Here is a 12,204-nt window from a genome sequence, read left to right as displayed (position 1 = left end):
ACCCGGGTGGTGCGGTCGGAGCCTTTGCCAGTGAAGACCGAGGTAAGGAAGCCATTGGGAAGCTCGGCCCCCTCCAGAGCCTGGGTAGGTCCGGAGCCTGTGACCCCAAACCTGGTGCCCGAGAGCTCCCCCAGCCGTGGGGCAGGTGGGGGTCACAACAAAGCGGCTCCGCGCCCGGGGTGCGCGGGGTGGGGGGGGCGCCGGGATGCCTTACCCCGCTGCTGATCCTCCTGCCCACGAGGCGGCGCCACTGCGGCCCCCGTCGCTCCCCGATGACGCTGCCGGCGCGACCGCAGCATGGCGGGGGAGCGGCGGCGGCGCGGCGGGGACGGGGCTCGGGAGCGGGGCCCGCGGCGGGAGCGGGAGCCCCGAGAGCAGCGGCGGGGCCGGGGCCGGGGCCGGGGCCGCGCCCGCTCCGCGCTCGCCGTGGCCGCCGCGGCGCTCGCAGCCGCGGTCGCGCTGTGCGCGGCGGCCGAGTGGGGCCGGTGGAGCGCGGCCGCGCGCCTCGTCAGCCCGCACCCGGCGCCCCCCGCGCTGCCGCCCGGTTCCACCGGGGCCCTGGCCTCGCCGCGGCTCTTCTGGGGCAGCTACAGGCCCAACGTGTACTTCGGCATGAAGACGCGCAGCCCCAGGGCGCTCGTTACCGGTAATGGGACGGCGGCGGGCGGGCCGAGCCCGGCGCGGTGACGGCTCCTGACCGGCGCTGCCCGCAGGGCTGATGTGGCTGCAGCAGCAGGAGGGCGGCGGCGGCGTGCGGCACACGTGCGAGGAGAGCGACGGGCTCTCGCGGTACGGGTGGGTGATGCACGACGGGGAGAACTTCGGCGTGCAGGAGATCAGGGACGGGGCGGCGGCGCTGAGAACCGAGTTCGTGAAGAGACCCGGAGGGGAGCACGGAGGGGACTGGAGCTGGAGGGTGACGGCGCGGGCGGAGGTGAGCGGGGGGGACGGGGACAGCGGCGGGAGAGGGCCCCGGAGCTGCTGCCGGGGCTGGAGCAGCGCTGCCGTGAGCCAGGCTGGGAGAGCTGGGGGGGAGCCTGGAGAAGGCTCCTGAAGGGGAGACCTGAGAGCAGCTCCAGTACCTAAAGGGGCTGCAGGGAACCTGGAGAGGGGCTTGGGACAAGGGCCTGTAGGGCCAGGCCAAGGGGAATGGCTTGAACCTGCCCGAGGGGAGACTGAGCTGAGCTCTTAGGCAGAAGCTCTTCCCTGTGAGGGTGCTGAGGCACTGGCACAGGGTGCCCAGAGAAGCTGTGGCTGCCCCATCCCTGGCAGTGCTCAAGGCCAGGCTGGACACAGGGGCTTGGAGCAAGCTGCTCCAGTGGAAGGGGTCCCTGCGGCGCTTCCAGGCTCCTTCCCAACCCAATTCCCATCTCCCTCCACAGAACACAACCACCCCCCCTCCCCTCCTCTCCCTGTTCTTCTACGTGGCCACGGACGGGCAGGGCACGCTGGAGCCGCAGCTGGAGAATGGGACACGTTTGGCTGCGGTCAAAGGGACAACAGAGGAGCTGGGACACTTCACCCTCCGCTTCCTGCGCCCCACGATGCCGGGCTCGGAGGACCCCAAACACGCCAGGTACGGCACCGCCGCGTGCCCCCGTGCCCCCTCCTTGTGTCTCCATCCCTGACGGCCTCTTCCCATCCCCAGTTACAACTGGCTTGAGGCGCCGAGCCCAGGGCTGCACCGTCTGACGGAGCTGGTGCGGAGCAGCCTCAGCCCCCGCTCCGTGTTCTCGGCCCCGGGGCGGCCGCGGCGCCGGTTCTTTGCCCTGTCCCCATCCGGGGGCCTCCCCGGGGACCCCCCCCGCGGGCAGGTGCTGCTGCACCAGGTGACGCTGGAGCCGCCGGCCGCCGTGGAGCTGACGTTCGAGTCGGGCAGCGCGGCCCCGGCGCCGGCGCCTCTGGCAGGAGCCACTTTCTCGGCGGCGCTGGCCCGGCACGAGGCCGCGTTCCAGCAGCGCTTCGAGGCCACCTTCGGGCTGGCGGGGAAGGGCTTCACGGCGCCGCAGCAGCGCTTTGCGCAGGCGGCGCTCAGCGAGGTGCTGGGCGGCATTGGCTACTTCCACGGGCACTCGCTGGTGCAGGCGGCGCCCGGGGAGCGCGCGGTGCCCGGCGCCGAGGCCGCGCTCTTCACCGCTGTCCCCTCGCGCTCCTTCTTCCCCCGCGGCTTCCTGTGGGATGAGGGCTTCCACCAGCTGCTGGTGGCGCGCTGGGACCCGGCGCTGAGCCGCGAGGTGCTGGCGCATTGGCTGGACCTGATGAACGCCGAGGGCTGGATCCCGCGGGAGCAGATCCTGGGGGAGGAGGCGCGGGCCAAGGTGCCCCCCGAGTTCGTGCTGCAGCGCAGCGAGACCGCAAACCCCCCGACGCTGCTGCTGGCGCTGGAGCGGCTGCTGCCGGCGGCGCCGCGGCCTTTCCTGCAGCGCCTCTTCCCGCGCCTGCGCGCCTGGTACGAGTGGCTGAACCGCACGCAGGCCGGGCTGGAGCCGCTGAGCTTCCGCTGGCGTGGGCGCGACACCGAGCACGAGCGCTTCCTCAACCCCAAGACGCTGGCGTCGGGGCTGGATGATTACCCCCGCGCCTCGCACCCGTCCCCGCACGAGCGGCACCTGGACCTGCGCTGCTGGATGGCGCTGGGCGCCCGCGTGCTGGCGGCGCTGGCCGAGCGCCTGGGCGAGCCGGCGGAGCCGTTCCGAGCCACGGCGCGGGCGCTCAGTGACAACGAGCTCCTGGAGCGGCTGCACTGGGCGCCCGAGCTCGGCGCCTTCGCCGACTACGGCAACCACAGCGCGGCCGTGGCCCTGCGCTGGCAGCCCCTGGCGCCCGCAGCCCCGGGGCAGCCCCCGGCGGCGCCGCGGCTCGTGCGGGAGGTGCGGGAGGCGCCGCAGCTGCGGTTCGTGGACGCCCTGGGCTACGTGAGCCTGTTCCCGGTGCTGCTGCAGCTGCTGCGGCCGGACTCGCCGCGCCTGCCCGCGGTGCTGGCCGCCATGCGCAGCGAGAGGCAGCTCTGGTCGCCCTTTGGGCTGCGCTCGCTGGCGCGGGACAGCGCCTTCTACCTGCGGCGCAACACGGAGCACGACCCCCCGTACTGGCGCGGCTCCGTCTGGCTCAACATCAACTACCTGGCGCTGCGGGCGCTGCACGGCTACGCCAGCACCGAGGGGCCGCAGCGGGAGCGCGCGGCGGAGCTGTACCGGGAGCTGCGCCACAACCTCATCACCAACGTGTACCGGCAGCACGCGGAGAGCGGCTTCCTGTGGGAGCACTACAGTGACAGCTCCGGGCACGGGCAGGGCTGCCGGCCCTTCGCTGGCTGGACCGCGCTGGTTGTGCTGGCCATGGCCGAGGACTATTAGTGCAGCTGGCACGGCTCTGCCTTGTCTCAGGTGCTGGGGGGCGGCCGCGTCCCCCACAATAAACCTCCACCCCCCATGGCCTGTCTGCGCCTCTCCTGGGGGTCACAGCCGGCCGGTGGTGCCTCCCCAGTGCTCCCGGTACAGCCGCGGTGCTGCCACACCTCTTTAATGGCGACACAATGCTACGGACGTGACCAGCCCCCCCCCGGGCCACGGGCAGCAGTTTGGGCTCAGTGGGTGCTGGAGGGGGTTGATGGGGTGAGGGGGCCCCCCCGGGGGCTCCATAGGAGAGTCCAGACCCCGGGAGCGCTGCCCCATGCCGGAGGGAGCCATGGGGCAGCAGCCGAGCCGTGGGGCAGCACCAGGAGCTGTGGGGCAGCACCAGGGCGGGCTCAGACGGGCAGCACTGGGGAGCTGGGCCCATCGCTGCAGGGGGGCGGCGGGGTGGGGCCGGCCTTGCCCAGCAGACGGGAGCCTTCACCCTCTTCCTCCTCCTCCTGGCACCGTCCCACCTCAATGCCGGAGTCCCCGGTCAGGCGCCGGTGCCGGAAGTGCGCCCCAGTGCTGGTGGTGCTGGTGCCCTCGTCTCGCAGCGCAGCACCTTCCTCCTCCTCACCCTCCTCGATGTCGGAGCAGGGCTGCGCATCCACCTCGCACAAGTCCGTGGTGGAGGAGAAGAGGCCATGGAGCCGCGGCAGCTCCCAGCTGCCCGTGGTGCCGGTGCTGCTGGTGCCAGCGTCATCGCTGGGGGTGCTGGTGGCGTCCGTGCCCGGCGCCGACAGGGACGTGCTGCTGGGGGACGTGGCGCAGCTCGAGCCGCAGGAGCAGCTGCTGCAGCGCTCGGAGCTGAGGCTGCTGCTGCGCGGCGCCAGCACCGGGCTGTACGGTGGCGGCGGGGACCTGGGGCCGTGCGCGACCTCCTCGTAGGCCGGCAGCTTGAAGGAGGCCAAGAGCCCTGCGTGAGGGAAGGGGGGGGGGGCTCCTGTTAGGGCAGGGCCCCCCCCTGTGGTGTAGGTGCTGCTGGGACCAGTCCTGGGAGGGGATGGAACTGGAATGGGGCCCTGGGGCAGAGGTGGGGGACACAGGGGGGATGCATGGGAAGGATGCAAGAGGGGAAGGAGGGAGGATGTGGAGTGGGATGCAGGGGGCTGGGGGGAAATGGGAACAATATGGGGGGGGGGAGAGGAGAATGTGGAGCACTGAGGGGATGCAGGAGGGACGTGGGGGGGTAGGGAAGGACAAGGGGAGTGGGGGGGGTGCAGGGGGAAGCCGGGGTGGATGTGGGGGGCACAGAGGGGATGCGGAAGGGTTGAAGGGGGGGGCTGGGGGATGAAGCGGGACGGGATACAGGGGGCTGGGGGGGGGGCACAAGGGAGCAGAGGGGATGGAGGGGTCTGAGAAGGGCGTGGGGGGGCCGCGGGGCCGGTGCCCGTCACTCACTGAGGTCCGCCATGGAGGCGGGGTAGCTGCAGGCGCCGCGGTAGGCGATGAGGTTGATCTCGCGCTGCCGCTGCTGCTGCTGCAGGCGCAGCTTGGCGCGGCGGTGCCGGTAGGCGCAGCAGCAGCTCAGCAGGATCAGGAGGGTCCAGAGCAACCAGAACCCTGCGGGGCGGGGCGGAGCGGGGTCAGCCCGGCCCCGGGGTCCCCCGGCCCCGCTCCGGGCCCCCACTCACACCACAGCTCGTAGTAGTAGGTGCAGCAGCCGCTCTCCCCGCAGCAGTGCCCGCTCTCGCACACGTAGGCCTGGTTGTTGGCGCCCGGGCAGTGCTCCCGCGCCTGCGGGCACAGAGGCGCGGTCACGGCGGGCCCCGGCCCCGGCCCCGGCCCCGGCCCCCGCCGCGCCCCCCGGTACCTGCGGGTGCTGCCGGCCCAGCAGCGCGGCCCAGCCCCCCGCGCCGCCGCCGGGCCGCTCCATGCTGCTCTACAGCCCGCCCCCGGGCCCGGCCCCGGCCCCCGCCGCCCGCCGCCGCCGCCGCCGCCCGCCCCCCGCCGCCGCCGCCATCGCGCCCGCCGCCGCCGCCGCCGCCCGGGCCGCAGCCTCCGCCGCCGCCGCCATCGCGCCCGGGCCCGAGCACCCGCCCGCAGCCGCCTCACCCTGACCAATCGGACGTCTCCTCGCTGGCAACAGCCAATCGGCGCCGTCGCCGCCGCCCTGCCGCCGCCAATCGCGAGCCCTCTGCCCCACAGTCACGCCCAACAACAGAGACAAAGGGACAGAGCCCCGCCCCCCGACCGGATTGGCGGCCGCTTCCACCAACGGCGAGCGGAGCCCCGCCCCTCGGCCGTGACTGACAGCGGGGCAGGCCAATAGGAGCGCAGCCCTGCCGCTCACCGACGGGCCCGCCTTCTGGGGGGGTCCTTCGGGAGAGCCCTACCAATGCGCGACGCAAGCTAGCGATTGGCGCAGCGTCCAACCAATCAGCACCGTCGTTCTCTGCCTGGGGTAACCCCAGCCAATGGGAGGTACCGCAGGGCGCCTGCCGGTGCCCCGCCCACAAGGGCTGTACCATAGCGCTCCCGGGGTGGGGGCAGAGGGGGGGCCGGGCTGCCCCATTGTGCTCTCGGCGGGGGGGCCGGGCGGTACCACTGCGCTCCGGCTGGCGGGGGGCCGGGAGCCCCGGTAAGGATATGGGGGAAAGCCCAGAGCGCCCCCGGTGAGGAGGGGGATCCATCCATGCCCCCAGCCCGGGGGACCCACACACGGCTCCTTTACCAACGACCTTTAATGAGATCTGCGGGACCCCCCCCCCCCAACCCCATTGCCCCCCATGTCCATGGCGGAGGCGCCGGTGCGCCCATTCCCGCCAGCACCGGGCTAAGCCGCAGCATCCATGAGCTGGAGGTTGCGGCGGTAGCAGGCGAGGCTGCAGAGCGGCCGCCCGGAGCGCGAGCACGAGTACCGCTTCACATTGCCGCAGCCGGCAACGCTGCACAGCACCGGAACCGGCGGCACAGCCGGCGCCGGCGCCGGCAGCAGCGGCAGCGCCATCCCCGCCGGGAAGGACACGGTGATGCGGTCGGCGGCGTTGCGGTAGTGCACGACGGGGCACGGCGCCGGCCGGGCCCGGCGCTCCCGCAGCGTCTTCACCTTGGCCTTGCTGGTCTTGGTGAGGCGCTCGATGGTCTGGTTCTTGTTCTCCTCCGCCTTCTTGGCCGCCTGCAGGCGCCGCTTGCGCGCCCGCTCCTCCCGCTTCACCAGCATCTCCTCCGTCAGCTCCTTCGCCTTGTAGCCCATGGGCAGCTCCAGCAGCGGCTGGCTCTGCTGCTTGTGCAGGAGCGCTTTCTGTGGGGCAGGGGGGCACCGTCACCGCCAGGCCACGGCCCCAGCCCGGCCCCGCACCCCTTCTGAGGCTCCACATCTCACCCCAGTGACCGGCCCGGCGCTGGTGCCACAGCCCCACGGCCACACTGAGCCCCTCGGTGCCCCCTCGGTACCTGCCGAGCCGTCAGCAGGGACTCGTCCACCTCCTTCTTGAGCTCCCCGTTGTCGTCCAGCTCGCCCTTCTCCAGGGCATCGAGCCAGCGCTCTTCCTCCTCCTCCTCCTCCTCGCGCGCGGGGAAGCAGCTCTCGGGGTCCAGCTCCGGCAGGGGCGAGGGCTCCAGGTTGCTGTCCTCATCTGCGCCGGGACGGGGGTCACCGGGGAGGGGGCGTCACCGGGGGGGGGGGGGGGTCACCCCGTCCCGGCTGCCAAAGCCCCCCACGGGCAGCGGGACCCGCGCGGGGGGCACCCAGCACCCTCCCCTTATCCAACACAGCCAAACCCCCCCCGTCCCCTCCCCGCTGCCCCGGGCTCACCCAGCCAGGCCCGGTACTGCTCGATGGGCACCCCCTCCGCGGGCTCCTCGTCCTCATCCACCACCATCAGCGGCGAGGGCGAGCGCGGCGCCTCGGGCACCACCGTGAACGTGGGGACGCTGCGGGACGGGACTCGGTGAGGCCGGGCCGGGCCGCGGGGGCTGCGGGGCAGGAGCAGGGCCCGGCCGGGCCCCCCCTCACCTCTTGGTGCCCAGGATCTGCCCCCCCAGCTTGATCTTGAGCTTGAGCTGCGGCTTGGGCGGGGGCGGCGCGGGGGGGCTCGGCCCCGCTGCCTCATGGTGGTGCCGCTTCTTGTGCTTCTTCTTGTGCTTCTTGTGCTTCTTCCTATGGGAGCCGTGCCCGCCGCCCGCCTCGGCCTCCGCCCCGGGGCCTGCGGGGGGCACAGGCGTCAGCTCCGCCTCGGGAGCCGCCATCGCTGGGCCGCGGCCCCCGCGGCGGCCCCCGGCCCTCACCGTGCCCGCCGGCCTCCATCCTGCCCCGCCGCCAGGCCTTGCTCATCCGCCGCTGCCGCTGCCGCTGTCCCGCGGCTGGGGGAACCGATTGGGGACGGACCGCTTCCGCCCGGAGATGGACTAGGGGCAGTGTAGGGGATGCGCTGGAGCCGCCATCTTTGAAGTGGGCAAGTGAGCACCGGGGAGGCTCTGCCCGGACGGAAACAGGATCCGAGGGACAAAGGGCCCGGGCAGCGCTCCCGTAGAGACGCGCGCGTGTGCGTGTGCAAGCGCGCGCCGCCCGTGCACACCGTGCGCGCGCCCGGGCGGGACGCACCGTGCACGAGCACAGCCCCGCAGCGGCTCAATGCCGGCTCCTTGCGCACGGGTTCACACACACACACACGTGTGGGTCCCGTCCCGTGTGCACGCACACGCGTGAGCACACACAACACACGGACACACAACAACACACGGACACACAACAACACACGGACACAGAACACACGGACACAGAACACACGGACACAGAACACATGGACACACAACAACACACGGACACACCACACACGGACACACAACAACACATGGACACACAACAACACACGGACACACCACACATGGACACAGAACACACGGACACACCACACACGGACACACAACAACACATGGACACACAACAACACACGGACACAGAACACATGGACACACAACAACACACGGACACAGAACACACAGACACACAACAACACATGGACACAGAACACACAGACACACAACAACACATGGACACAGAACACATGGACACAGAACACACGGACACAGAACACACGGACACACAACAACCCCCCTTGTGTCCCCGCAGCTGCTCCCGCACTGACTCAGGCCATTGTCCTGCCTGCGCCACCCGGTGCCAGCCCCGATGCTCCCGGTGCATCCCGATGTGTCCCGGTTCACTCCGGTCTCAGAGTCAAGGAGCCATCGGGTGGGACGCCCGGTACCGGCGCCATGCTCTGCCATAACGAGCGCACCGGGCTGACAGTGCCCGACACCACGCAGGTACGGTACTGGCACCGCTACCGGCACGGCCCCGACACCAGCCCCGGCGCCGGCGGCTGCTCCTGTCCCGTCGCCCCCGGCACCGGCCGCGCTCGCCCCGCCCGTCGCGCCGGCCGCCTCCGGCCCAGCCGGTGTTTCCCGCTGCACCGCCCGGTTCTCGCCTGCGCCCCCGGCAGCGGCACCGAGCCAGGGCTGCGAGCGGGGACGGGACACGGGGGGGGGGGGGGGGGGAAGGGGGGGCACGGGGGGGACCCGGGGCCGGGATGGGGGGGAGCGGGGAGGGTCCAGGACCGGGATGTGCCCGGGGAGCCGGACCCTCGTGCACCGGGCACGTGGTCGGCACGAGGAGCGGGGGGGTCCCTGTGTATCTGGGGGGGTCCTGGTGCACATCGAGGGGGGTCCGGTGCACCCAGTACCAGCTGCACATGGTGGTGATGGGGTCCCGGTGTACGCGGGGGGGGTCCCGGTTCACCCGGTACCAGACGCACATGAAAGGGGGGTCCCGGCCCACGCGGCGGGGGCAGGCAGTGCCTTTGGGGCAGTCTTGGTGCATACTGGGGGGTCCTGGTATGCAATGGAGGGGTCCTGGTGCACTTGGGGGGGTTCCAGTGCTCCCACTACCAGCTTCACGTGGTGGTGATTGGGGGGGGGGGGGGGCTGGCGCACTTTGGGGGTCCCGGTTCACCCGGTACCCGCTGCACATGGGACGGAGGTCCCGGTCCAACCGGGGGAGGGGACGACGACGACAGCGCATTTGGGGGGGTCCTGGTGCACACTGGGGGGTTGGCTGGGGGCATCGGGGGGGGGTCCCGCTGTTCTCTGCGGGCTCCCGGTGCCCCCGGTACGAGCAGCGCGCGGAGGTGACGGCGCCCCCGGTGCATTCGTGGGTCCCGCTGCTGCCGGGGGGGTCCCGCGCTCTCCGTGTCCCGGTGCCGCGGGCGGGGCCGGTGTCGGGAGGGAAGGGGGGTGGGGGGGGGGGGGCGGTCCGGGGGCGGTCGCGCGCCGCCTTCCTGTGCGCGCGGCGGAGCTGGAGCGCGAGCGGCGGAAGGTACCGAAAGCGGGGGGGGGGCTGCGCGCACCGGGGCGGCGGGGGGGGGGGGGGGGGGGGCGACAGGACCCGGATCGGGACCGGGACCGGGACTTGGGTCGGGACCGGGACCTGGACCCCACGCGCCCCCCGGTGCTCCGGCCCTGGCTCGGTCCCGGCCGCCCCCCCCCCCACCCCGGCCCGTCCTGAGCCCGAACCCGCCCCGCGATCGCTGCACCCGTGTCCCTGCGCCCCTCATTCAGCCCCGTCCCCCCCCCCCGCACCCCGAACCTTGCTCAGCCCCGCGCCCCTTGTCCCGCCCCCTGCTCCTCATCTCCTGCACCCCAAACCCCGCACCCCGCCCAGCACCCTGCCCTGTCCCCATTCTCCAGCCCCAGCACCCCTTATCCCCCCCGCACCCCAAACCCTGCACCCTCTCTGGTCCCTGCACCCCAACCCCAGCGCCCCTTCTCCCCCTGTAGCCTGCTCCCTGTCCCGTGCCCTGCAGCCTGTCTTGTCCCAGGCACCCATCCTGACTCTGCCCCCCATCTCCCCCACGCCTTAATCCTGTTTCCCAGCCCCTGCACCCCACCTTCTGCACCCCTTGTTCCCCTTTTGCACCTGATCCCAGGCCCTGCACCCATCACACGCGCCTCAAACCCTGCACCCCAACTCCTGCACCCCTTGTACCCCCTGGACCGTGGGCCCTGGGCCCCATCTTGTCCCCAGCACCCCTTATCCCCCATGGATCCCAGCTCAGCACCCCATTCTGACCCTGAACCCTGCACCTTGATCCCGGCACCCCTCATCTCCTCCCTGCACCCCAAGCCTTGTCCCCTGCACCCCAGTTTCTGCACCCAATCCCATCCCTGCACCCATCCTGATCCTTCACCCCAACACAGCACCCCTTATCCCCCCTTGCACCCAAAGCCCTGCACCCTATCCTGACCCTGCACCATGATCCCAGCACCCTTTACCCCTTCCCTGCACCTCAACCTTTTCCACTGCCCTGCACCCTTCTCCTACCCCCACACCCCATATTGTCCCCGCACCCCAACGTCAGCACCCTTTATCCATCCCCGCACCCCATCCAGTCCCCTGCACCCCAAACCCTGCACCCAACCCCAGTCCCCATCCCCTGCCCCCTGTCCTGATCATGCAACCCCACCCCAGCCCCTTTATCCCCACCCTGCACCCGAAGCCCAGAACTCCTGTGCTGCCCCCATCCTGCCCCCTGCACCTCAACTCGTGCACCCCATCCCAGCACCCCTTATCCATCCCTGCACCCCAAACCCTGCACCAGACTCCTATCCCTGCACATCTCGTCCCCTGCACCCCACCTCCTGCACCCCTTCTCCTGACCCTGCACCCTGATCCAGCACCATTATGTCCTCCCTGCACCGCAACCCAAACCTTGTCCCCCGCACCCCAACCTCAGCACCCTTATCCCATTCCCTGCACCCCTTCTCCTGTCCCTGCACCCAACTCCTGTCCCCATCCCCGGCACCCCTTATCCCACCCCTGCACCCCTTCTCCTGTCCCTGCACCCCTTTGTCTCCTGTAACCCCATCTTCTATCCCTGTCCCCATCCTGACCTGCACCCGGACCCCAGCACCCTTATCCCCTCTGCACCCCATCCCCCTAAATGGGCACCCCTTATCCCATCCCTGCACCCATCCAGTCCGTCTCCCCCTGAGCTCCATCCCTGCATCCCTTCTCCTATCCCTGCACCCCCATTCCTGCCCCCATCCTGACTGCACCCGGACCCCAGCACCCCTTATCCCCCCCCCCCCATTCCATCCCCTTGTCCCCTCTTCCCAGCACCCCCCTTAACGTCGTCCCCCTTTATCCCCCTCCATCCCCCCCTTATCCCCCCATTCCCGTCCCCCCCGCCCCCGCTGCCCTTTCCCGCACAGTGCCCGGTTGTTCCCGGTTGTTCCCGGTTGGAGGCGGCTTTGGGGGGGGGGGGGGGGGGGGGGGGGGGGGAGAGGGGGGGGCTGTCCCCATTCCAGAGGTGACAAAAGAGCCTTTTTCTCCCTATAGCTCCTTGTGGGGTGGGGGTTCCCCCAGATCCCATTCCCAACAAGCACTGGATCATCCCTTGGAATTAGGGGGTGAATGTGGGATCCAGCCCCCCCAAAACTAAACGGGGGGATCCGATGGAGGGAGAGGGGAGGGGGCGACGCATCCCGATGCGGGAGAAGCTGCAGATCCTAGAGGACCTCAACATGCTTTATATCCGGCAGATGGCCATGAGCCTCCAGGTAGGAATTCTGGATCATTCCCCCCCCCCCCCAGCCTTTATCCCGCATCCACTTTTGGGACCCCACCAGACCCCCTGGACCCCGGACCCCGGGAAACCCGGGGTCCGGGGGTCCAGGGGGGTCCTGGGGGGTCCCATTGAATGGGTCTTTCCCCACAGTCTATGGGGAGAATCCCCCCATAGCACATCCCATGGATGGGGGGGGGGTGTGTCTGATTCCCCCCCCCCATAAATTGCTGTTGGGGGTATTA

The 12,204-nt window shown here is 71.2% G+C and overlaps 3 protein-coding genes across 3 annotated transcripts; 1 reads left to right on the top strand and 2 right to left on the bottom strand.

Annotated features, from left to right (window-relative positions):
* The first annotated feature begins 447 nt into the window (after positions 1-447).
* MOGS (mannosyl-oligosaccharide glucosidase) lies at positions 448-3,434 on the top strand. The gene is made up of 4 exons (XM_065663238.1): positions 448-646; positions 714-934; positions 1,383-1,576; positions 1,649-3,434. Exons 1-4 carry the CDS (start codon positions 613-615, stop codon positions 3,354-3,356), a joined length of 2,157 nt encoding a protein of 718 aa, XP_065519310.1. The 5' UTR covers positions 448-612; the 3' UTR covers positions 3,357-3,434.
* A 72-nt stretch (positions 3,435-3,506) lies between these two features.
* On the bottom strand, positions 3,507-5,318 carry WBP1 (WW domain binding protein 1). The gene is made up of 4 exons (XM_065663249.1): positions 5,209-5,318; positions 5,030-5,132; positions 4,797-4,958; positions 3,507-4,311 (listed from the first exon to the last, which is right to left on the bottom strand). Exons 1-4 carry the CDS (start codon positions 5,269-5,271, stop codon positions 3,749-3,751), a joined length of 891 nt encoding a protein of 296 aa, XP_065519321.1. The 5' UTR covers positions 5,272-5,318; the 3' UTR covers positions 3,507-3,748.
* Positions 5,319-6,097: 779 nt separating this feature from the next.
* On the bottom strand, positions 6,098-7,791 carry INO80B (INO80 complex subunit B). Its single transcript, XM_065665332.1, has 5 exons — positions 7,626-7,791; positions 7,354-7,543; positions 7,153-7,271; positions 6,792-6,973; positions 6,098-6,639 (listed from the first exon to the last, which is right to left on the bottom strand). Exons 1-5 carry the CDS (start codon positions 7,669-7,671, stop codon positions 6,172-6,174), a joined length of 1,005 nt encoding a protein of 334 aa, XP_065521404.1. The 5' UTR covers positions 7,672-7,791; the 3' UTR covers positions 6,098-6,171.
* Between the last annotated feature and the right edge of the window lie 4,413 nt (positions 7,792-12,204).

The sequence above is a fragment of the Lathamus discolor genome, chromosome 1 (genome assembly GCF_037157495.1).
Source record: "Lathamus discolor isolate bLatDis1 chromosome 1, bLatDis1.hap1, whole genome shotgun sequence".
Classification (NCBI taxonomy): domain Eukaryota; kingdom Metazoa; phylum Chordata; class Aves; order Psittaciformes; family Psittacidae; genus Lathamus; species Lathamus discolor.
Note: the sequence above shows the minus strand (reverse complement) of the source record. Positions and strands in the feature narration are given on the sequence as shown.